Here is a 26,899-nt window from a genome sequence, read left to right on the forward strand (position 1 = left end):
ATATCACTTGGGTAAGGAAGTTTTATTTAGATGCCGTGTAGGGAAATTAATTTAGTGCCAAAAAATTTAATATTTTTTTACTGCTCGAGTCAAAAGTCCCCGATTTTTTTGCAGGGACAGCCAAAACTTACCCTAAACGTCCCTGATTTATGCAAGGGTTGGATTGGGAAAATGTCCCCGGTGGCATCCTTGGCCATTTTGGAACGTTTCCTAGCAGTTTTAAAGTCCCCAGAATGCGGAGACATGGAGGACGAGGGTTTTTTTTGGGGGGACGCGTCCTCGTGCAAAATAAGTATAAACTCATGGTATTGCACCATTTGTAAAAGTATAAGTACAAGGGTGAGTGATTAATTCTTGTGGCAGGAAAGAGAGCATTTTGTGGAGGAGAAGGTTGAGTAGGCCTCAAACCTCTTGAGGGTCGAGAGGGCTTGTGGAAGGTGGTTGGCAGGAGAGCATCTTGTGGAGGAGAAGGCCGAGAGGGACTGTGGAAGGTGGTTGGCAAGAGAGCATCTTGTGGAGGGGAAGGCGATTAGGCCTCAGACCCCTTGAGGGCTGAGAGGGCCTGTGGAAGGTGGCCGGCAAGAGAGAATCGTATGGAGGAGAAGGCAAGGTAGGCCTCAGACCCCTTGAGTGCTGTTATCCAAGTAATAGAGCACAAGTAGGTTTTGAGAAGAATTTAATGAATAAATGTTGATTGGGAAAAACTTGTGTGTAATATGTTACTGTGCATGATGTAATTGCTGGTTTTACAAGTTTCGCTGAGGTAAGACATGGAAGCTTCTAGGCTGTCAGTTGATGCTTTCTACCTCCTTTCATCCCAAACTGATGTACAGACCATTGTAGTTTGCTGAACTTTGTCCATACTCTTTGCATTTACCATCAATAGAACTAACACGGATATTTACATGCACATTTTGCAGCTCAACTAGAGCAAGGTATTCTCCATCCAAGGTATGTGATGTGTGTTTGAGCCTCTTGCCCCTTATGAGATTCTAGCTGCTCTTCTTGCTTCATTCACATCCCACCAATGAAAGGAGAAAGATGGGGCTTCTTCCTGCTTCTTCCTTTGTGCATCTGTGCCAAAATTTTAAGTAAAGTCCATGACATACTTTAGCAGACACAGGCCAAACATAATGCACTGTGTGACAGACATCAATTCCCTCCTGGTTTTCGATTTTGTGACAAAGTGTGGCCTTATTTGGAAAACACAGGTTGAGAAGTAGCAGCATCACAACATCGAGCCAATTTGGTATTGTGCCATATACTGTGACACAGTAGGTGTTGATATTTTGTGTAGCATCGGGAGGTATTCCTACATGTCTAAGTCGGCCCAGAAGAATTATGAAGAATTAAAACAAAAAATTGATTTTTTGAATGACAAGTCAGCCCAGGAGGGTGAAGGGACATGTCCCTTGGGTTGTTTCACCTCATTCCACAAGTATAAATAGATGATGTGATGCCTCATTTGTTCAACCAACGAAGAGCAAGTCTGGTCTGATTTTCTGAGGTGTATTTCTCTCTCTTGGACCCTGCACGTGTGGAGGGGATGCTTTTGACTGTCTTTGACCGAGCTGTTTGACCAAGCATTGACTATTTTGTTTGATCAAGCATTGACTGTTCTGTTTAACCAAATTTCTGAGGCCGCACAAGGGGGCTTGACCGCATGCTGACTGCAGGCCGCATGTGCGAATTTGACCGCAGGTCTGAGCTTGACAAGGCTGATTTGACTAGATTTTGGCAGTTTGACCAGCATTTATTTCTGATTATTTGGGCAATTTGACCAGTGTTGACTTTCTGGAGTTTGACCAGGTTTGACTGGTATTTTGACTTGGATATTGGTATAGATTTCTAGACAAATTACTGATTTGTAAACCTTGTTGAAGAATAATTTCTCCGAAATAAAAGTTGCTGGTTTTTCTCCCAAGTTTGGGTTTCTTAGGGTAAAAATATTGTCTCGATTTGCATGACTGTCTTTCTATGATCTTTGCTATTTCTGCGGCATTTACTGTTGATATTTTCTGAAGTGTAATTGCTCAATGATATCAGTGACATAATAGTAGTATGTGAAAAACATTAGGAAGTAATTATCTAGCATAAAATTTGTATTTACTGTACATCTTGTAGAAAGTTAAACATGGTTTCAGAACCTTGTTGAAAGAGTAACCATTGAAGACAGCCTAGGAGACAAATGTTCAACAGCTTGGTTTTGAGATCTCTTGTCAAAATGGCACCATGTCTCAGAAGTGAAGACAGGTTGGATGGTGCCATCAACTTCAGATCTTGGAAGACCAAAATACTCCTTATCTTGGAAGAGAACGATGTTCAAGGGAATGAGGAGAAAGTCATTCCAGAGCCAGAGGGAGCTGAGGAGAAAGGCAAGTATAAGAAGAATGAAGCCAAGGCAAAGAGAATCATGTTATAGATTCCATAAAGAACCGCTTGATTCCTCATGTTGCTGCATTGAAGATTGCCAAGGAAGTATATGATGCTCTAGTAGGATTGTATGAGAGCAACAACACTAGTAGGAAGTTAACCTTGAGAAATCATCTATGTAATGCCATGATGACTAGATCAGATTCTGTTGTCTCATATCTTATGAGAGTCTCCCAGATCAGAGACGATCTTATAGCCATTGGAGATAATATTGATGATGCAAAGCTTGTTACAGTGACTCTCAATGGATTTCCCTCCTCATGGGAGCCATTTATTCAGGGAATTTGTGCACGAGAAAAACTGCAGAAGTTTGATAAGCTATGGACTGATTGTGTCCAAGAGGAGTCCAGATTGTTGTCTAGGAATAACTTGCAGAATCCATTGAAGACAGCCTAAGAGACAAATGTTCAGCAGCTTGGTTTTGAGATCTCTTGTCAAAATGGCACCAAGTCTCAGAGTTGAAGACAGGTTGGATGGTGCCATCAACTTCAGATCTTGGAAGACCAAAATACTCCTTTTCTTGGAAGAGAACGATGTTCAAGGGAATGTGGAGAAAGTCATTCCAGATCTAGAGGGAGTTGAGGAGAAAGCCAAGTATAAGAAGAATGAAGCCAAGGCAAAGAGAATCACAGTAGATTCCATAAAGAACCGCTTGATTCCTCATGTTGCTGCATTGAAGATTGCCAAGGAAGTATATGATGCTCTAGTAGGATTGTATGAGAGCAACAACACTAGTAGGAAGTTAACTTTGAGAAATCATCTATGTAATGCCATGATGACTAGATCAGATTCTGTTGTCTCATATCTTATGAAAGTTTCCCAGATCAGAGACGAGCTTATAGCCATTGGAGATACTATTGATGATGCAAAGCTTGTTACAGTGACTCTCAATGGATTTCCCTCCTCATGGGAGCCATTTATTCAGGGAATTTGTGCACGAGAAAAACTGCAGAAGTTTGATAAACTATGGACTGATTGTGTCCAAAAGGAGTCCAGATTGTTGTCTAGGAATAACTTGCAGACTCTGTAGGATGAAGAAACTAAAACTCTTGCAGCGCACATAAGGAAAGGAAAAGGAAGAAGGAACTTTTGAATGCTCGATAAGAAGAATACAGGTAAAAGACCCGCTCTTGTTCAGGATTAGAAGAAGGATATGTCAAAGGGGAAGTGCTTCATTTGTCATGATTTTGGACACGATGCCTCCTAGTGTCCTGAGAAGAAAAGGAAGGGAAAACAACATGCATCGACGATCAATGATGATGATGGGCATCCACCTCAGAAGAAGTCAAAGGAATTTTTCCTTTAGAAACTATTACTAGTAGTAGTGAAGTTTGGTCTGTGGACAAGGTATATGACAAGTTTCCAAGACTCTCTTATAGATTTGTAAGAGAGGAAGTTTGGCAATTCCCTACAATCCTCAGATCAAGAGATAAGTACTTCATATTTTTTCCGCCTTTGATTATTATTATGACTTTTGTTTTTTAGTCAACCTCTTGCCCTTGTATTTTTGCTTGGTTATGTTTTTTTTTCCTTTCTTTTCCTTTGTATAGAACATGTCCATTGTGGAGGCTGCCAAGGTGACGATTCCCGCATTAGATGGCAACAAATAAGCGAGCTTTTGTGGCAAGAGGGTTCTCCCAAAAAGAGGGAGTGGACTATGAGGATGTTTTTTCTCAAGTTGCTGAATGGTTAGGTTCTTTTATGGCCTAAGGGCTCGAGCATTAACTCAGGAGGAAATTATTGATGTTCGAGAGAGAGGATTGTACAGATTGTTAGGATATCGAGGACCGTGCTAGATGACTGGAAGAGTTTCCAGTTTTGAGGAAGCAGACAATTAGGCAAAATGGAGGGAGCAACCTTCCGAGAGGATGTCATGGGTTGAGATTGTCAGACAAAATGCTCAAAGGCAGGAGGTCTCTAGGAGCTATATGCCTTCTATGAAGGGACCATGTCAGACAAAAGAGTATGCTTTAGTGATAGAGGGAGCAACAATGGCAGAAGGACTTGTTTATGTGACAAAGGGACTAGCCTGAATTACCACAAATGGATCTGCTTCAGTGTTAGAGGGAGTTGGCCTTAGAGTTTGAGATGAAGGATCTCGACTTGATGTATTATTTCTTGGGATTGGAGGTGTGGCAAAGACAAGATGAAATCTTCCTTGGACAAGGGAAGTACATTGTCCAGATTTTGAGGAAATTCAGTCTGATGAATTGTAAGTCCATGGCCACACCTATGGTGACCAATCTGAAGAAGTTGAGTGATTTTGCTTCAGATTTAGATTTGGTGGATCCCACGATGTACAAGCTGTTGATTTGATCATTGATGCACCTGGTTAACACTAGTTCGTATATTTGCTTTGCAGCGACCACCCTGAGATAGCGTATGGTTGAGTTGAGGTAGATAGATTGGGTTGCAACAAAGTATGTGTTGAGGTACTTGTGTAGTACAGTTGGATATGGTTTGAGATATGTCTCAGGGGGTGAAGTGAGGCTGCAGGGATATACTGATTCAGATTGGGCCAGGAGTGCATAGGACATAAAGAGTACCTCTAGGTGTTATTTTAGCTTGGGATCGACTATAGTATCTTGGTTTATCCGGAAGTAGACTTCTGGCGCACTCAGTACAACAGAGGCGAAGTATATTGCAACTAGTCACGTAAGTCGTGAAGTAATGTGGCTTTGAAAGCTTCTTGTAGGACTATTTGATTAAGTCACTTCGTGCGAGACATGTTGCAGAAGGGAGAGTGAAGCTCTAGTACATATCCACAAACGAGCAGATTGCGAACACTCTCACCAAGCCTCTGTCTAGAGCAAAGTTTGTATACTTCAGAAACAATCTTGGTGTGATGTAGAATGTCTCCCGGGTTGAGAGGGACTGTTGATGTCTTTGTAGGATCAGACAAACCATGCCTTGAGAAGCCATGCTGATTTGGATAGGTCATGTTGATTTGACAAGGGGAGATGGATATATTCACCTGAGTAGCCATGTTGATCTGGTTGGGTCATGTTGATTTGACTTGGGGTGAATGACCTAGGGCAACTACAAGATTGGACAAAGCTTCTCTTGAGAAGCCATGAGGGACTTTGGCTGGGTCATGCTAATTTGAACAAAGGAGATTGATGTAATTCACCTAAGAAACCATGGAGGACTTTGGCTTGGCCATGTCGATTTGTCCAAGGGTGAATGGTATAGGGGCAGATCCTCTTCTGAGAAGCCATGAAGGACATTGGCTGGGTCATGCTAATTTGACTAGAGGAGATTGATACATTTACCTGAGAAGCCATGTTGATTTGGCCAGGGGTAAATGTCCAGGATACTCAAGGGGTAAATGCCCCGGATACTCACATTGCCTACTCAAGGATGGAGTGATCTATAGACGTGCATGTCAGGAGTCATATTACCTACTCCATGATGGAGTGATGTATAGACGTGCATGTGAAAAGACACTACATCAACATATCAAGCTCATGAACTTTTCTTATGGAGGAGAAATTTCAACTAAGGAGAAATTTGTTGCAGCCAAGGAGAATACCTCCCTTGCTAAGAAGGAGTGTTGATTTTTTGTGTAGCATTGGGAGGTATTCTCGCATGCCTAAGTCAACCTAGAAGAATTATGAAGAATTAAAAAAAAATTTGATTTTTTGAATGACAAGTTGGCCTAGAAAAGTTAAGTCGGCCTAGGAGGGTGAAGTGATGTGTCCCCGAGGTTATTTCACCCCATTCAACAAGTATAAATATATGATGTGATGCCTCATTTGTTCAACCAACGAAGAGCAAGTCTGATCTGATTTTCTGAGTTCCATTTCTCTCTCTTGGACAATGGCATGTGCAGAGGACACTTTTGACTGTCTTTGACTGCGCTGTTTGACCAAGCATTGGTTATTATGGCTGACTGAGCATTCGCTGTTCTGTTTGACCAAATTTCTGAGGCTGCACGTGCAAATTTGATGGTAGGTCCGAGCTTGACCATGTCAATTGTGTTGAAATTGTAACTAGTGTCAGTCTTCATAATGTAATGCAATTTCATTATCAAAATATTTATTATATTCATTATTATTATTATTTTATTTTTGGTCAAAGCATGTTCTTCATGGTTATAGAGTCAAGAGAGTCAAAAAGAATTTGTTATGAGTCAAAAAGAAATGTATATGAGTCAAGTCCCATTTGGACTTTTGTATGAAAAGAAAAAGAATTTTTATTTTGAGTCAAAGAGTCAACACAAAGCCAAATTGGCCTATGTGGCAACTATTCGACTCTCCTGGACAACTATATATACAAGTCAACTTGACCTCTTACAAGATCATTCATTCACTCATCACTTCACATCGATTTGTGTGCAAAACAAGAAGATAAGACACCGAAGTCAAAGGATAGAGAAGGAAGTCAAGGGAGAGAGAGAAGACGAGTTTTCTGCCCTAGTTCTGCTCACACGTGCAAAGTTTTTTGTGATTTTCCGAGGCTATTATAGTGTTGAAATTTGGCCTTAATTGCAAGTCTAATTTTTTTTGTGATTTGATTAGATTTCAGAGAGTTTGACTAGTGTTGACTTTCGTTGATTGGAGGAGACTTGGAGGAGTGTTGACTTGGATTTTTGTGGTTTTTGGTCTTGATCTTGGGTCTTGGATATCTCGTTTTGACCTAATTCTATAAGAAAAAGATTGTTGGGTTTTGCCTCTTGTTGGGTTTTTCCTTGGCTTGAAGCCTAATTTTTGGTGTTCTTTGTCTTTGTGCTTGTTGCTTTGAAGTTTTGTATAATTGCTTGTTGAAGAGAACATTAAATTAATAAGAAGACAACTAAACATTCACAGTTTATCAAGAAAGAGGAATCAAGCATTAGACTATCTAGCACTTGGTTTCTCAACATGGTATTAGAGACAAGGTGAAGAAAGGAAGCTTGAAGATCATAGTTTGTTGGCACTCTTGATTGAAGACATCTTTGCAGTTGCTATCTTGTCTCTCTCTTTTCAGTGGCAAGGTACATGAAGGAAAGTCTCAAGGCTCTAAGGAGTCTTTTTGAATCCATCAAAGGATACATCACCAACTTCATCTCTAATCTATCTAAAGAAATCAAAGATGGAACTCTCTACTCTGCACTTACAAGTTCATTTGAAGATGAAATCACGTGGGTAATTGATAGTGTAGCTTCAAGGCATATTACAGGTGAACGTGGACATCTCAATACCCTATTTAAAGGAAGCTCTTCTCACAAAGTCGAACTTGGAGACAAAAATAACTATTTGGTCAAGGGAGTTAGATCTACCTCTATAGAGATGGAATTTGGTGGGAACATTCATCTCAACAACATCCTCTATGTTCCAGGGATCTAGTATAGAAAATGCAAGGACTATTGGGATTCGTGAGGGGAGGTTTTAGAGACTTCTAACTCCTCCTCAAGCTTTAGTACATTTGGACATCAATCCTTGTGAGTTATGGCATAGAAGGTATGGCCATCTCCATTACAAAATATTGCCATCCCTGTGTCAAATGGTTACATGTCACCCCAAATAAAGGAAGAACATGTAGGAGTTTGTAAAGGTTGTGCCCTTGGAGAAAATGTGAAGAAACCATTCCCTAGTAGTGACTAAAGATCCAAGGAAATCTTGGACCTAATCCACTCTGATGCTTGTGGGTCCATGTAAAAAAATCACTTGGTGGTCATCAATACTAACATTTATTGATGATCATTCCAGAAAGACTTGGATATATTTCTTGAAGTCTAAAGATGAAGTATTCGAAAAGTTCCAAGAGTTCATGGCAGAGGTTGAGAATATGACAAAAAAGAGGATCAAGACCTTGAGATCAGATAATGGAGGAAAATATACATCTAAAGAACTCATGACTTTTTGTAAAGAAGTTGGGATTAAGAGGGAGCTGATAGTCCCTTATAATCCTCAATAGAATGGTGTAGCCGAAAGGAGGAATCGATCTATTGAAGAATGTGTAAGAGCCATGGTGCATGGCCAAGACCTTCCTAAGTTCTTATGGGGAGAAGCCTCTATGACAACAGTCTACATTCAAAATAGAAGTCCTCACATAATTCTTGACAAAATGACCCTAGAAGAAGCATTTACTGGAAAGAAGGCTAATGTTGATCACCTCAGAATTTTTGGATGTCCTGTCTAAATTCATATTCCCGAGGACAGGGCTGCGTAGTCAATTGGTTCATGGTAATCCTAATATGGAGTTAGATCATGAAGGTGTGTGCAAGGGATGCTCATTGGGGAAGCATACTAGAAAGCCATTTGATTAGTGAATCTAGATCTAAAGAAATATTAGATCTCATCCATTCCGATGTATGCGGGCCCATGTCTAACAAAGCACTTGGAGGACATCTCTATTATGTAACATTCATTGATGACCATCCAAGGAAGACATGACTCGACCTACTCAAAAATAAAGATGAAGTATTTGATAAATTCAAGGAGTTCAGGGTTGAGGTGGAAACCTTAACCGAAAGAAAGATAAACACTCTATGGTCTGACAATGGTGGGCAATACACCTCCAAAGAATTAATTGCATATTGTAAGGATGCAGGTATTAAGAGGGAGCTTATTGTTCCCTACTATCTCGAACAAAATGGATTGGCTGAGAGGAAGAATAGGTCAATTGAAGAAGGCATTCGAACTATGCTCCTTAATCAAGATCTACCGAAGTTCTTATGGGGTGAAGCAGTGATGATTGCCGTGTATGTTCAAAATAGAAGTCCTCATAAGAGTCTTGATAATACTACACCCGAAGAAGTATTCATAGGAAAGAAGTCGAGTGTGGATCATTTCCGCATATTTGGAAGTCCAACATATATCCATGTTCCGAAAGGCGAGCGAAAGAAGTTGGACTCGACAAGCATCATGGGAATATTCGTTGGTTATAGTCTTTCTTCAAAAGCATATAGAATTTACATAAAGGAGGGAAGATACATTGAAGTAAGTAGGGATGTCATATTTGATGAGAATCAAGCTTACAGGAAATCAAAGGATATTCCTATTGATTCTGATGATGAAGAAGTTCCCATATTTGAAGAAGATGAAGTTCATCATGAGAACTCTGCTACAAATGATGAATAAGAAGGACCGAGTAAGCCTATTAAATCGATGGTTATCCCAACCACAAGGAAGAGGCCAAATTGGTTGAAAGCTATATTAGAAGATGCTGAAGGACATGAAGCTGCGAAAGGATTCTCCAGGGAAAGTAAGAAACTGAAAAGGTATTCTGGTTATGCTGCATATATATCAAAGTTGATTGAAGCCAAACCATCTACTTTCCAGGAAGCTGAGCATGAAGAGGTTTGGAAGAAAGCTATGCAGAAAGAATATCAATCCATCATGAAAAATGGGGTTTGGGAAATCGTTCCTAGACCTAGTGACAAATCGGTTGTCACATCAAAGTGGATCTATAAGATCAAACATGCTGTTGATGGAAGTATAGACAAGTACAAAGCAAGGTTCGTCGCAAGGGGTTTCTCTCGAAAGGAAGGCATTGACTATGAAGAAACATTTGCACCTATTGCAAGGTACACTACCATTAGATCGTTGGTTTCATTGGCTGCTACAATGGCGTGGAATATCCATCAAATGGATGTTAAGACCGCATTTCTAAATGGGACCATTGATGAGGAAGTGTACATCGAACAACCTGAAGGATTTGAAGTGAATAGCAGGGACTCTCATGTTTGTAGACTCAAGAAGGCCCTATATGGCTTGAAGCAAGCACCAAGGGCATGGTATGCAAGAATGGATGCATATCTTCTCAGGATTGGGTTTGTGAAGAGTATTGTTGATCCAAATCTATATATCAAGGTCATGAATAATGAGCTTGTCATTATTCTACTATATGTGGATGATCTATTCATCACTGGTGTAGAACGAAGGATTCAAGAATGTAAGAAGATGTTGGCAGCTGAATTTGAGATGAAGGATCTAGGACTGATGCATTACTACCTAGGTCTAGAAGTATGGCAGAGACCTGGGGAGATATATTTGGAGCAAGTATAGTAAATCATCAAGTTATTGCAGAAATTTGGGATGATGGACTTCAAGCCGATGGTTACTCCTATGTTCACCAACCTCGAGAAGTTGAGGAGCTCCAACTCTAGTCTTGTGGATCCTACCTCATATCGTCAGTTGGTTGGTTCCTTGATGTATCTTGTAAATACTAGGCCAGATATATGTTTTGCAGTGAACATTCTTAGTCAATTTCAGTTGAAGCCTCGTCATGATCACTGGATAGCTCCAAACATGTATTGAGGTATCTTTGTGGCACTATACATCACTACCTAAAGTATGATAGTAAGAAGTCAAGCTAATTGGCTTCACAGACTTTGATTGGGGTGGCAGTGAGACTGATGGAAGGAGCACTAATGGAGGATGCTTTAGTCTGGGAGCTCGTATGATCTCATGGATGAGTACGACGCAAGATCCCGTTGCATTGAGTAGTGCAGAGGCAGAATATGTGACTGCATGTGAAGTAGGAAAAGAGGTTGTTTGGTTAAGGAAGCTTCTGGCAGATTTGTTCGAGAAGTCTCTGGGTCCTACTATGATTAATTGTGATAATCAAAGTTGTATCAAGATGTCTGGAGATCGCGTGTTTCATTTGAGGAGGGTTTTGCCTTGGCATGTGCCTATATCTTGTGTCTCTTGTTTTGTAATCTTCATATATTTATAATTGCTTGATGAAAGATAAGATAATAAAGAAGCAAAAGAAGCCAAGACTCTTACAAGTAATTATCAAGAAAGAAGAATCAAACCCTAATATAATATCCTTGATTTTCCAACAAACAGTAATATCAATGCTTTACTAGTAAAGACAATAGTGAATTAGATATATGCCCAACAACATTCAACTTCAGAAATTTTTATCGATATAGCAGAGATTAAATGCCTAGACTTTCCAACAAACAGTAATATCAATGCTTTACTAGTAAAGACAACAGTGAATTAGATATATGCCCAACAACATTCAACTTCAGAAATTTTTATCGATATAGCAGAGATTAAATGCCTAGACAATTAGGATTTACTTATGAGTTAAGATTAATTCAAAAAATGTATTCAGTAATTTCCAGATTTATAATTTATGCCCAATTAGATTAGATAATATTACTGTGCTTATTATTTGGAGCGAAAGAGTTTAGAGATAGAACCTGGAAGGCTTAAAGCCTTGAAGACCACTGTTGAATTCAATACCAAATCTAAATGCTCAAAAACCCTTCAAACAAAGGAAATTCACCTTCAGAAATTTGCTGTGACAATGACAAATAAATCCTTGCTTGGCTGCTGTAATACCCGTTTTAAAACTGCTGTTACAAATAACCCAAACTAGGGCTACCTGGGTGACTGAAAAGGCTGCAAAAGGAGGTGAAATATAGGTTGAACAGAAGACTGATTTGCTTCCTCAAATTTGCTGTCAATGTGTTAATTGTAAGAATGGAAAATAAGGAAAGAGGGACAGAGAAAAGGCTGCTAGGAGGAGAGGGTTAGGATAGGGCAGCGTCTAGGCAGCGGTGAGAAGGGACAGCAGGAGAGGGTTAGGCTGGCTGCTGTGGGCAACAAGGAAGAGGCCGCAGCTAGGAGGGTAACCTAGTGCCACATGCAAAAAGGGACATCAGAATGAGGTTTGGGCTGCGGGTTTAGGAGAAGGGAAAAGGTAGACTAGGAGGACGGTTTGAGCGGAAAAATAACAGGGGTTTGTCAGCAGAGAAGGTAGGGAGAGTAAGGGCTGAGGAAGGAGGGCTGCGTAGGGAGAAAAGTTAGCCACATGCTTGAGGGAAAGGGCGACGACATAAGGGAGAGTGAGGATGAGGAAGGGCTGCGTAGGAAAAGCAAGGACGTGAGGAGGGTTTGGCAGGCCGCAAGCCTTGCTGGGCAACAGAGGAAGAAAAATACAACAAAGGAAGGGGTTGTAGCGAGGCCAACGTCGGCCCTTGTGACCAAAAAATTTTTGATGCTTTCTCTTCCATGAAATTTTGATGGAGACCCCGAAAACACGAAATTTGAAACCCTTGAAGAAAATTTCTCTGAATAATCTTCCTTGCCTATTTTTGTTGAGGCCAGATCTTGCCCTCCAAGATCTAGATCTGGGTGCAAATTAAAGTTTTCCTTCAGATCCGCACTGCAAAATGGAAAACAAATATACCCAGATTCCGATATATACAAAAAATAAATAAAACCCCAAGACCCAAATTAAAAAAAATTCTCAGATCTATACAAATGAGTTATAGATCTATCAGATCTGAGGAGTATGAGTCCAACTCCGCTCTCAAATTTGTAGATTTAAGGCTTTTACTAGCCAGATCTATCAATTTTGCACAATGTATAGAAAGATATTTAAATATTTTTAATGAGGTACTAGCCCAGAAACACCTTGCTGAAAAATAGATTGTTAGATAAATCATGAGGCTTTGATCAAGTAGGCTTTTCAAAAACTATGTTTTGAGAGTTGGCTGGTCCAACCAAGGACTATCCCCAAACACTCAATTAAAATTCGAATGATCTTTTGCAAACACTAGATCTAACTATCGGATCAAGTAGAGAAATAAAATAACATTATAATTTTCAAGAACTAGAGATACTCGCTGATTCAATCAAATTAAAATTGTTACCCTAGATCCAATAAATTGAACAAGATACCTGTGCACAGATTATTCCACGAGAGCTATTGATTAACAATTTTCAAATAATATTTGGAAGAAAAATTTAAAACAATATTTCCATAAATTCAAGAAGAGGAACACCACCATCAATTGAAACCCCAAAGACTTGCATTATATTCCAGAAATATTACAAGAGAGTGTCAAGAGCTTAGTACACGATTCAAAGATCAGATAGAATAGACTGACACCGAGCTCTAATTTATAGATAAATTCTCCAACGACTAGTTTGCTTGATCTTTGTCAAAGTAATTTCGACCGTTGAAAAAGATTTAATTATCTTTTAATCTCTTCCGTTGAAATTATTTTATTTTTTGATGAATATCGAAATTTTCATTTAATTCATTTTTAATTAACTCAAAAATAATAATTTTGAGTTAATTCCCCAAAAAATTGACTTTGATTTATCTATCAAGGGCGAAGGGTTCAAAATCTCTTGAAATTTTCAATATTCCCTTGGCTGAGGACCTCTAAAAATTATTTCTTTAAAACCCACGAATTTTACCTTCGTAGAATTTTAATTTTACCTAGGACACAAAATTAATTAAATTTTTGTCTTAGGCTTTTAATTTAACTTCGCCAGGAAATTTAATTAATTGACTTATGAGGTGATTAATAATATTTCCAACCCTCTAATATTTAGCCATGGTGTCTAACTACGAGGGACCATGCACTAAATAGTTTTGACATGAAGATTTTACATTTTAATCCATGAAGGGGGAAAACTCATTCGTTATAGACCCTCAACATTTACCCATTTTTGTGACGCAAAAAAAAAATCTAGTAGACCAAGTGACTTGTAATAAAATAATTTAGCCAATTAACTAAAATTATTTCCAAGTCACTTTACAAAGACTCGATCTAAAACACTAGGATTTGCCTAAACCCAACTCAACTAAACTGCCCAGGACACAGTCTCTCATCAGCAGGGATTGGCCGAGAGGGGAGGGTGATATGCATGCTTTTATGAGGAATTCTGTCGATTATTTGTGTCTAGAGACACAGATGAATCGGTGAGACAAAAAACCTCCTAGAAAGGAAATCGTCATCAAAACAATAGGTTTACCTAGCTTGTTACATAGAGACGTGGTCAAGTTAGGATTATTTACATTATATATATATGCATAATGGGTTGACATCTTTACAAAACTACCGACTGATGATGAAATCTGGATGGCACAAACATTTGTACATGATAAATCCATTTTGCGAAAAAAGGGGCGTTCTGCCATGGGGTCGTTGACACAGAGTGGTCAATAGGGTGCAAAGGTTCTTGGCCCACCCAAAGGAAGTGGCTGTCCTTGTCAACATTTGAGAATAGTTACCTCTTATCCAGCAGAAATTGGAGACAACTTGAAGCATTGACCTCTGATGCTAGGAGAGATGGTTCATTTCGCTACAGTGATACTTTGAGGATTATGCAGGAGGACCTCCTCAGCCCTGGGCACTTTCCAGAGGACATCGTCAAGGTTTACAACTGTCCTTTAACAATGATAGACGGAGATAAGGATTCTCCTTCTTCCCCTTCCTGCTCTACTTGTACTTTTATTTCTAGCGATGGTGTTGTTGTTGAGCTTGTGCCTTTGTGTCTTTCCTTTTTATATAGCTTTTTAGCATCTATGGGTTTTATAGTGATTTTGATAATCTATTGACATTTGGTTATGCTCTCTAGTCATGTTCACCTATTTCTTGGTCATTTATTTATTTAAGAAGGGAGGAAATGATGTATTGTCCCCTATAGATTAATTGCCTGAGGAACAAAGTAGCCTATCAATCCTGGTATAATATTTGATAAAGGGGAAAACCCAAAAATACCGTATGTTTGGGCAATAGGGGGCAAGTTTTGGGGTATCTGGGGGCAAAAAGTCCAAATTTGTGGGTGCCATGAACCCCTCTTAATTAAATAAAGAAGAGAAAGCCCCCACAAGGAAATCTGTAAATACAAGAGAGTTAGAATCATTTGATCATCACGGAATTGTATTAATTTATCTCTGTTTTTCTTTGAGCCTGAGGCTTTGAGGGTTTAATACCCCTTCTTCTTGATTAATTTCAGTTGAGATGATCCCACCCAATCTAATCCCCTTAGTCTAGTTTCAGTGGAGCTGATCTCACCCTACCTAGACATCTCTCTCTCTGTTGTGGCGCAAGAATAACATTGGAGCATCTCTGCTTTGGTCTGGTGGATTATCTAGCTATCAAATCTGTCTAAGGAGACCATAAGCAGCGAGCTTCTCTCTAAACTTAGGTGGGTTTTAGTCATCAATACTCTGGTTAAGCCTTAAGGAAGTCTTGGGACAGCGGAAGATATCCCAAGGATACCAAGTCCAGTCTGAGGTAAAGCCGTGCGGTGTTTGAGGTTTTGTCTGGAGGCTGCAGCGCCACAGCCACAGGGCAGGGCTGCAGGGCCAAAATTTCTAGGCTCTCACAGGGGTACAGGTGTGGCTGATTAAGGGACAGCGATTCTCTGTGAGGCCCTTTTCTAGGGTGTGTACAGCCACCAAATTCCTAATTCAGCAAGCAAGGGCATCTGCCTGAGGAAGGAATTGAGGCTTAACAACTTGCAACAAAGGCTGCGGAAACCCTCTCTGAAGTATTGAAGGTAGACAGCAACCACCAAGGTCCCTGTTTCCAGATTGCAAGTCAGTTTGTGGTATAACTAGTTGTAACCAGTTTCTGGATAGTGAATTTTTAGAGCCAACCTGAAGCCGTTTGTCCTTATGAGAGTACAGCCTTCCCTCCTGAAGTGCAGCAGGGTAGCCATGAGTAAATTACATAACTAGTTTATGAATATGTGCCTGTGCAGTAAGCCTGAAATAGCCTAGTTGTAATAACTAGTTGTAACAGATTTGATATAGCATAGCTAGAAATTGTACTGGCTATGAATCTGTTAAATCAGCACTGTTGAAGGATTAATCGTTTGGATATACTCACTGCTATTTGGCAGTCAGTGCTAAAAGTACTGTTTTTGATTGAAGTTTTAAATTACTGTGGAATTCTTGTTTTCAATGCATACATAGAAGATTTATACTGTTGTATGAGTGTGTATTTGTTTCTATTGCATTGGAAAGATAATAACCCTAGATAGTTTTGGAAACCCTAAGGGAAAGATTTCCTTAGGACATTACAAATGACGAGACCTAGCGAAGGACATTACAAATGATGAGACCTTGCGAAGTGGATGTTGTCCAAGTATGTATTTAATTTGTACTTTATCTTTATTTAATTTACATTTTTCTAGGTGAATTGGTAAAAAATGGTTGCTCATCTAAGTTTTGTAATTTATATTTGTGCACATAGGAGACTTGTTCAAAGATGATCATTCTCTGTCAATTTTGGACTCATATTATATATATAGTTATACACACACACGCACCAGAGTGTACATCATGTACCGTTGTGGCCATCTCCTTTTGAGAACTTGCAATCCTTTTTGTCTTTGTGAGCATTACATTGATGTTAACTGTACGCATATAAGCTGATTTCGGGTTTTGCAGGAATATATATTAATATCTTGATAGGAACTAACTGGTGTGTAAACTTGACTCAGAATGAGGCTATTGCTAGGCATTTAATTTTTGAGTTTGTATCTAACTTTCAAATCTTGTGTTCACCTCCACCGGATGTTTAGCTTTATCCCGATTACTATCTTTATATATAAGCTGTGTATTTGGGTTTATCCATGACTGAGTCATCTGAGTTATATCTCCTTAGGATGTATTGGGAACTGTTTGACTATTTTCTGTTACTCTAGAAATATTTAGTTATGCCACAGATTTCACCTATGATTTTAATGATGTTGGATGAAAATTTGATTTAGCCCCACTTTGTTGGATTTTGGTGACACTAATCATGTATGTTTGCTAACTGTTATGTTATATAACAAATTAGTTAATTGTAATTGATAGTTTTTTAGGCAAAAGGCATGATCTTTCACCAAGAGGCACCCAAGGCAGTGTAAAGCCAGGGGCCTCCCACAAATTGTATCATCATCTATCTATTTAATAATAATAAAATATGTTTTTGCTGAATAGTTGAGTTCATCTAATCCATCTGGTATTAGAGCGAGATCGGTCTTCGGAGCACGTCGTTGCTGCACAACCCTGTTACGCTCTTCCCTTGCATTGTTACGTTGTTTCCGCTCCTCATCCACCCATTCACCACGCCTTCCGCCCACAATCTCGTCTGCTTCTTCCGCCCTTCGTCAGCTACCCCTGTCACCATTTCGTTGTTGCATCGTTCCGCTATTCCTACAATTGTTTCATTCCTCTGCTGTTCCGCTGTTCCTGGCCAACAATCGTTGCATTCCTTCGTGTGGTGACACCTGTCCCCGACACCTCCTGCTTGCTACTCTTTTTTCTGACCATTCCTGACCTCAGTCGTATCTGTCCCCCGTTTCATCAAATATCACACGGTTTCATCAAGCGATACACTGTTATAATATACGTTGTTTAATTTATATATATAGGCGTTGGTGGGACATTATATAGTTAACTGCAATATAATCATATATTATATATTATTAAATTATTAAAATAAATAAAAATAATAAAAATAATAAAAATATTTAATTATTAAATATATATATATATATAAGGTTCCAATTAAGGAAGAAAGCTTAAACTGGCGGACAAATATACACCCCCACAAACCCGTTCAATGTCGTCGATGACAATGACTGATTTCAACAAAAAAATGATTGATCTTGAGAATAGGATTACTAGCCATTCCGATGATTTTAACCAAAAATTAGTCGATCTCGAGAGTAAGGTTACCGGACATTCCGATGATATCAAGAAGCTTCAAGATACGACAGCTTGGGTAGAACCATATCAAATCCAAAATGGATCACAATCAGAGAATGACAATACTAACCGCTATTTGTGATAGGATGAATATTACACCTGAACAAATATTCCAGAATGATGAAGGTAATCAACAACACAATTCACCAGATTCAGCAAATTCAACAGATTCTCATGGAAAAACTGAGTCTCCAAAAAAATCATCCACGCACCATCAAGAAAATAGTAATGCGAATTTTCAAAATAAGCAATTCTGGAATCTATTCACCAACCAATCAATACCCTTTTTTCACTCCACCGTTAGCGACGTATCAACGAAGAGCAAAAATCGAGCTACCCAAGTTCGACGGTAACAAAAAATGCAGCGTTGCATGGCTCAATAAAGCAGAAGAATATTTCGAGATTTACGATATTGACAATGATGACGAAAAGATTAGGCACACTTCCATGAAAATGGAAGGCGAAGCATATAATTGGTATATGCAGTGGAAGACGACACTCGCTATCAGTTGGAGAAAATTTAAGGATGCGTTCTTTAAAATGTTCCAAGGTGTCAAGGAAGAAGAGTTCTTTTCAACACTCATCAGATTGCGACAAAAAGGAGATGTGGATGAATACACTCGAGAATGGGAGACCTTAGCAACACGAGTACCTGGGCTTCTAGAATCTCGTTTATTCCAATTGTACATCTCCGGACTTAAAACCCATCTACGAGTAGAACTTGAGCTTCATGACATTACGTCGATAGAAGTAGCAAGACAAAAAGCAAAAGCTGCTGAAAAGAAATTTGAAAAGATACCGTGGCCAAAGCTGGAAAAGTATATTCGAGACGAAGATTTCCCCAGTCTGCGAATACAGATAATACAAAATATGTTCCACCGCATCTTCGTGAAGGAGAAAAATCTAACGTGGAAATGCAAAGGTTGAAAGAGGGCAAGTGCAAATGCTGTGGAAAAAAGTGGGACTCTAAACATAGGTGTGCTAAAGGAAAAGAGACAAAGAACCTATATAACTGTGAAGCAACTAATGATTCAAACAATGACGACGAAAGCATTCTCTCTAGAACTAGATGACGAAAGCATTACACAAGTGTCATTATCGGCTATGACAGGTATGTCGCAACCCCAGACTTTAAAATTAAAGGGACATATCAAGAAGAACAACGTAATGGTTCTCATCGACACCGGTAGCACCCACAATTTTTTAGACTCAACCATGGCAAAGAGACTCAACATTTTCACATTTCCCATGCCCAACATGAGGGTGATGGTAGCTGACGGTAAGAAGATTGAAAAGGTAGGGAAATGCGATAAGGTCAAATTGCAGATTCAAGGCTTTAATTTAGAATCTCCCTTCTACACTGTACCATTAGGAGGAGTAGATGTGGTCTTAGGTATCCAATGGCTACAAACCCAACCATCAAAAGCAGTTTATAAGCTTTAGATGGGAGGGGCAGAGCTACAAGTTATATGGATTCCAAGCATCAAAAAATCAAATCGTGTCGTCATCCCAGATGATGAAAATGATTCGAAAAGGAGCACTAACCTATGTAGTACAATTTCACCAATTAGAAATGTTATCTGCAAAAGTGATTAGCAAACAGTCACTAGAAGTACAAGAGCTAATTTAGAAGCACAAAAAAGTATTCCAAGACTTGTCCATGAAAATGCCGCCTAACAAGGAAATTGAGCATACAATAGAAGTCAAAGCAGGATCAGAACCCGTCAACATCAAACTATATCGATATCTGCATCATCAAAAGATTGAAATTGAGAGATCAATCTAAGACCTTTTAAAATGTGGGATGATCTCAAAAAGTAAGAGTCTGTGTGTTGCTCTAGTTGTATTAGTAAGGAAGAAGGATGGATTGTTTAGGCGATGCATTGATTATAGAGGATTAAACATAATAACGATTAAAAACAAATTCACAACTCCCTTTATCGATGAAATGTTGGATGAACTACATGGTGCAAAATACTTCTCAAAATTGGACTTAAGGTCAGGCTATTACCAAATCAGAATTAGGTTGGAAGACATACCAAAAACTGCATTCTGAACACACGAGGTCACTACAAATTTAAAGTAATGCCCTTTGGATTAATCAATGCACCAGCAACATTCCAAGCCACTATGAACGAGTTATTCCGTCGATATCTTAGGAAGTTTGTATTAGTATTCTTTGATGATATTTTAATTTACAGTAAATCTTTGAAGGAGCACCTACAACATCTGGATAAAGTTCTTACACTACTAGAAGAGCATCAGTTCTACGCCAAGAAATCCAAATTCACCTTTGGGAAGGAAGAAGTAGAATATCTCGGACACATAATATCCCATGAAGGAGTAAAATTGGACCCTAATAAAATCAAGGCTATAAAGAAATGGACCAAACCAGTTAATATATCCGAACTAAGAGGGTTCTTAGGATTGACTGGATATTACCAAAGATTTATTAAGAACTATGCACATATAATTTGCACCTCTAACAAACCTTTTAAAGAAGAATTCATTTCAATGGAATGCGGAAGCAGGAAGGTGTTTTGAAGAATTGAAGGAAGTTATGTCTAATGCCCCGGTATTGGCAAATCCAGATTTCTCTAAACCATTTATCATTGGGTGTGATGCTTCCGGGTTTAGTATAGGTGCTGTGTTCATGCAAGAGGGGCATCCAATAGCTTTTGAAAGCAGGAAGCTCAATAAACGAGAACGTCTTAAATCCACATAGAACAAGGAAATGCTCATTATTATGCACGCATTGGCCAAGTGGAGACAATATCTTTTGGGAAGTAAGTTCTCCATTCGAATTGACCATAACTGTCTCCAAAACCTCCTCCAACAAAAAACACTTTTCGAAGAACAACAAAAATGGATTGAAAAAATTGCCGCCTTTGACATGGAGATATTACGTAAAAAGGGAAAAGACAATGTAGTAGTAGATGCCCTATCTAGGAAGGATGAAGAACCAACATTACTTGCAGTCTCGGTTGTTGTTCTTGAATGGCTTAATGAGATTCGAAGTGAGTGTGCCAAGGATCTAGAAATAACTGCGATCATCAATAATCTTCTAGACAACTCAAAATCTGAATGGAAGAATGATATTCTATGGTACAAAGGAAGAATCTATCTAAATTCAAACTCCAAGTTTAAATCCAAGATACTCAAGGAGTCACATGATCCATTGTTAGCCGGACATGTAGGATTCTTTAAAACTTACTACAATGCACGTCAACCATTCTTTTGGAAGGGGACGAGTCGCGATATTCAAAAATATGTAGCAGAATGTGTCAGATGTCAAAGAAATAAAAGTGAAAATATTATGACACCTGGATTACTTCACTCGTTAAACATTCTGAATCAGAAATGGTAAGAAAAATCAGTGGACTTTATTGAGGGGTTACCTGTATCCAATGGCAAGGATAAGATTTTCGTAGTAGTCGACAGACTCACCAAATATGCTCACTTTATTGCAATGAAGAAATCAGACTCAGCTAAACAAATCACTGAGATATTTTGCAAAAATATTTATAAATTACACGGTTTTCTGAAAGTCATTGTGAGTGATAGAGATGCCAAATTTAAGGGTAATTTCTGGAAGGAATTGTTCAACCATATAGGAACCTACCTAAATATGAGTTCCGCTTACCACCCTCAAACAGATGGACAAACGAAGGTTGTCAATAAATGTTTGGAAGCCTACCTACGTTGTTACGCTACAGAAAAACAAAATAAGTGGGTTCAGTGGTTGCATCTCGTTGAATGGTGGTATAATTCTACGTACCATACGTCAGCAAAAATGACTCCATTCCAAGCTTCGTATGGGTACGAACCTCCGAAATGGAAGGATCTAGCTACCGTCCAGACAAATCTACCAACTGTTAAAAACCAACTAGAAGAAACCCAAAAAATCGTCCAAACCCTAAAAGAAAATAATGTAAGAAACCGTATGAAGCAACCAGCTGACCAGAACAGAACCGAGAGAGAATTTGAAGTTGGAGAATGGGTATTTGTCAAGCTCCAATCATACAAACAATTGTCTTTGAAACAAAAAGGAAAAAATAAATTGGCATGAAAGTTCTATGGACCATACCAGATCAACAAAAAGATCAACCAAGTTGCATATAGTTTAAGCCTTCTGGATAAAAGCCGTGTTCACGTCTTCCATGTATCCTGCCTTAAAAGGGCACTTGGTGGCCATCAATCAGCACAAACAACGCTTCCCTCCTAATATGACGAAGGAAGGGTCATTTTAGAGCTAGAAGGTATCATAACCTCTAGGGAAAAGAAGCTCCGATCTCGTGCAATCAGGGAATACTTGATCAAGTGGAAGGACTTACCAGAAGAAGAAGCTTCTTGGGAGACTGAAGCATTTCGTCAACAACATCCATCGTCATGTATGTTTTGAGAACAAAGCATTTTTTGGGAGGAAGACAATGTTATATAAAACATGAGTTAATTGTAAATAATAGTTTATTGGGCAAAGGGCATGATCAAAGATCATGCCCATTCACCAAGAGGCACGCAAGGCAGTATAAATCCAGGGGCCTCCCACAAATTGTATCATCATCTATCTATTTAATAATAATAAAATATGTTTGTGCTGAATAGCTGAGTTCATCTATCGCTAATTGGTAGTTGTCAGTTGAGAACATATAAATTAGGTGATCAGTAACATCCTAGTGATCGTTGAATGGTTTATTGTATAGTCAATTTAGGGCATACCGACTATGGTAGTATCATAGTAGGGTTTTTTTATTATGTCATCAAATTTCTACTTGATTGTAATAGGATTGGTGCTTCAATTTGTTTTGCCAGATGATGGTTTGCCACTGCAAACCCCCAACAGATGGTAGTTTGGGTTGTGGAGATGAATGCCTGAACCGAATGCTTAACATTGAATGTGTGCAAGGGACATGTCCTTGTGGAGACCTCTGTTCAAACCAACAGGTAGTCTGTTGCTTTCCTTTTTATATTTTGATGAATGGTGTGTTGTACGGTAATGTATATAATTTTTGTTTTGGCAAAATTTTATTGCAGTTTCAGAAACAGCAGTATGCCAAAGTTGAGCGTTTCCAATGTGGTAAAATTTGTTTTGGGTTACAAGCACTTGAGGATGTTGCGAAGGGAACGTTTCTTATTGAATATGTTGGAGAGGTTGGTATTGCCATGATAGATGTGTACTTCAAGTCACAGTTCAATAAATCATCATTCTTCATTTTTTAAATAGAACGACATTGGCTTGATTAATGGATAGTTATACCCATTTTAATTTTCTTAGAGGTTACCACCTGGTAGTTTTATTTTTGCTTCTAATGGATTACAATTTTTATTTTGTCTAAAATAGGTGCTAGACATACCCGCATATGAAACTCGCCGAAAGGAATATGCTTCAAGAGGTCAAAAGCATTCCTATTTCATGACATTAAATAGAATCGAGGTTTGCTCCTTGCTATTGGTGAAATGGACATTCTTCACAGATAAGTTTGCTTGTTATTTGTTTTCATAGGTGTTCTATCACTTGGGCAGTTCTAATTTTGGACCTGATCAGGGTTCAAGTCAATGGATATGGAGTTCATTCTGACATAAGATACACATGTAGTTTAAGCTTGTAATGTTGAGGATAGAAACAATCCTTCTACAAAATATTGGTACAAAATTCCCTATCAAGAGATTCAAGTTCTTCATATTCATTCAGTGTATCTCATGCGCAAGTTAAATGATATATTATTCCTCACAGTGTGGTCAATCAGATCCTATTAACTCGGATTCTTTTTGGTCTTTGTAGCTTTAAAATCAGTCATCAGAGTTTAGGTACATAATTTGAAAATAATCTTCTTAGTTTGCTATAATTTCTATATGATATCTTGCATTGGGATCACTCGCCCCTTCCTGAAATTGCTAGAACATTTTAGCCCTTTCCACATCTAGGCATCTGAGGGAAATTCAGTTCATTTTCAGATGACATGAAAAAGGATAACAATCTGAATCCTGGACCTATTTAATTGGTTGATTCTATTTTGTGGCCTGAAAGGCAAGCTCGGTCTTTAAATTTCCTGTTGACTGCATAAAGCTAATAACTATTTTATGTGCCATCTTATTTATGATACACTGTTGATTCTCGGGCTGGACAACGTTTTCTTTTTTAGTGTAGCTTAGTATTGGTTTAGTCTTTAGCAAATTTGGATTTAGATACTGGGCAATGTCTGGTTTCTAATGTCCAAGCATTTTGCATCACCGTGAGCTTAGGCTGGGTGAAAAAGTGGTTTTAAGTTCATTGTTTTGATAGTTTTTTTTCTCAAATCTTCTTACAGAGTACCTGTTACACTTATTTGAATCTCTTGGAGGGATCTATCTGTTATCATTTAGAATTGTGTATGACTAAAGAACTGTGGTTATCCATTAGATTTGTTGGGATTGTCAATAGTTTTCCACCAAGATATGAGAGGTATTCTACAGGCTGGGTTGGGAGAGATGTTTGTTACTTCATGTGTTCCATTGTGTAATGGTGCTACCCACATAAGGAAAAGCTGACCACACATGCACGCAATAGCATAAATTCATCTGATACCTTCATCTCAAGTTTTTTTGATCTCTCTTGGTGCTTACTAGCTTCTGGGTTAAGATGGATCTATTTGCACCAAGGGTAGCAATTAAGTGATAAAAAGATTTACACACTAGGAAATTTGATCCATCTCGGTGCTGGATAGATCTGGGTTTAAAATAGATCTAGGCTGGTGTTAATACATTTGTCCTTTTGTCCTAGTGCTCACTGGTGTTTTGTTTTTTAGTTTAATATTGTTTTTTATGCCATATTTATTCAAGGGTTCGACATATTTGCAGGTAATTGATACATGTGTGAAGGGAAATCTGGGGCGCTTCATTAATCACAGTTGTGATCCTAACTGCCAAACAGAAAAGGTAAAGATGAATTTCTACTCTACCTGGTTTGGAACTTATATACTGGCAGGATGTAGAAAGCTAGAACAGTTTTGAGGGATCTTTTGGAAGTGCCCTGAATAAAGAAGTCTCTTTGGTGTTCTCACATGGCAGCATTGTTTTTGAATCAGCCTAACTATCTAAAACAAAAATTTCTGCTTAAATTCTAATTTTTCAAATCTATATACGGTTTTGTATAGTTACATTCCTGTAAATTTTATTTAGCAGCTGTAGATGGTTAGGTTTCTAGTAGGCAGAGACGGTACTGTTAGTTAATTTTACTGGAAAATATGAAGATCCAGGTGGCAGTGTTTATGTTCTTTGTGAATAGTAGTTTTTTATCCTGTAGAGATTATCCTTTCTGAAATGGATTATTAGATCTAAATTGAGCCCATTATAGAGTGATATTCCTAAGATAACTTCCCAAGTTAAAGGGCGTCAAATATGGAAACAATTCTTTTGGTTCATTAGTTTTAGGTGTTATTTGTGATGCCTTTTGTTACAGTGGAGTCTGGACCACTTTGGTGAACCTCCATAACCATCAAATCAATGATAGTCCCATCATTCTTTTTGTTCCCACATACATGCATGCTTGGGAGACTGCCTATAGTTGTGGGGGGGACAGTGTGCGTTTGGGTTTGCAAGTGCAAGGGCGCATGTGCAAGTGAGCACACACTTATGAGCAGCCACCTGCACTCAACCTGACAGCACAAAACGACTGTAAATTTTGATATAGATAGATTGCTAGATAGGTAATAATATTTCTCAACAAGTAACAAAGAATCTAGAAGAGCACTAAATCTTCCATTTGACTAATTGCTTAGAACATGCTATAAATTAAGTCATGTGAGACTGAGACATGGGGCATGTGGATACACGTCCACCATGGGACATGTCAACCCTTGAAACGTGGTGCACATGGGACATGTGGATATGCATATGTGCCATGGGACACAGTGACTCTTGAAACGTGACATGGGGGACACACACAGACATGCGTGCGCGTGCACACACACGTTTAGAAATACCAAAATAAATCATTGACATAAAGGTCAAAAGTTTCTTAGAACATTTACAAAATGAAAATATCGATACAACTAGTCACTAACTTACTACATCCACAAGAAACTAGAGTATTCAAGATTCAGTAAACATAAAATACAGGTTTAGAAGGTTGAAGTAAGAACCATAAACTGCAGTTTTCTCATCGAGTCATTTGATATTAAAATCAAAATGCATTACAGGAATGCTGATACTATACATGGGAATGCCATAGCAAATACAAATAGAGTAGATACTAGATACAAAGGATGTTTTCTTTCTTGAGCTTGCTGTCTTTTTATGGCAGAGTTATTTACAGCACTGGCAACTCCACTCTCAGCAAACGGAGCAGTAACAACAACAGATGGATTGACGTTATCCCGTCTTTGACCTTTATTAGCAACCCGTGATGATGAAGCCATGATTTTGTAATGTACCCTTTCAGTGAATTTCAATAAATTTTGGGACACTGCAATATCCCTCTTAAGAATATGCCTATTTTTGTCTACCCTTCTATAAATTTTGATCAAGGATTTCGTCAAACAGTTAGGACAACAGTTTTTCTTTGTATATAGAGAAAATAAGCAACTATAACCATGGCACTATACAAAAAGAGAATGCAAAACATAATACTTATAAAAAACTCAGCCTTCGTTTATTAATATGGAATATGTGATTACATTCCCATGCTTTAGTTTCATAACCTGGAACAGATCTGTAAATAACCCCTGCTATATGGAATGCTTGGCTGGATAATAAGTTGATATTGTGGTCTCCAAAGATGAATGCAGCAAACACGGAATTAGCCTCCCAAATCCTCTTCCAAGCATTATGCATGTGAGAGATCTGACTGACCTCTCCTCGTGGTTTCCATGTTAAGCCCTAGTGAGTGCATATGATTTGATCCCTCCTTTTTGAGTGGCTAGGGTATATGTTAAGTTTAGGTATGTTCTATGCTTAGAGCAATTTATTTCAATTTTACAGTTAGCTCAATATCTTTTCCAGATTAGCAATCGCATTAGCATTAAAGTAAATTGCAGATAGA

At 38.6% G+C, this 26,899-nt stretch overlaps 1 protein-coding gene across 1 annotated transcript in view; it reads left to right on the forward strand.

The window, feature by feature from the left end:
• LOC149204281 (histone-lysine N-methyltransferase ASHH2-like) overlaps nucleotides 1–26,899 on the forward strand; it is a 276,549-nt gene that overhangs the window by 43,917 nt on the left and 205,733 nt on the right. The window contains exons 3-6 of the mRNA XM_089394677.1: nucleotides 22,693–22,824; nucleotides 22,915–23,031; nucleotides 23,222–23,314; nucleotides 24,718–24,795. Of these exons, the coding sequence (XP_089250803.1) occupies nucleotides 22,693–22,824; nucleotides 22,915–23,031; nucleotides 23,222–23,314; nucleotides 24,718–24,795 (420 nt within the window). The remainder of the gene's footprint in view (nucleotides 1–22,692; nucleotides 22,825–22,914; nucleotides 23,032–23,221; nucleotides 23,315–24,717; nucleotides 24,796–26,899) is intronic.

This window comes from Pinus tabuliformis, chromosome 1_2, assembly GCF_031772625.1.
Source record: "Pinus tabuliformis cultivar Carrire ecotype Pingquan chromosome 1_2, CPIR1, whole genome shotgun sequence".
NCBI classification, from domain to species: domain Eukaryota; kingdom Viridiplantae; phylum Streptophyta; class Pinopsida; order Pinales; family Pinaceae; genus Pinus; species Pinus tabuliformis.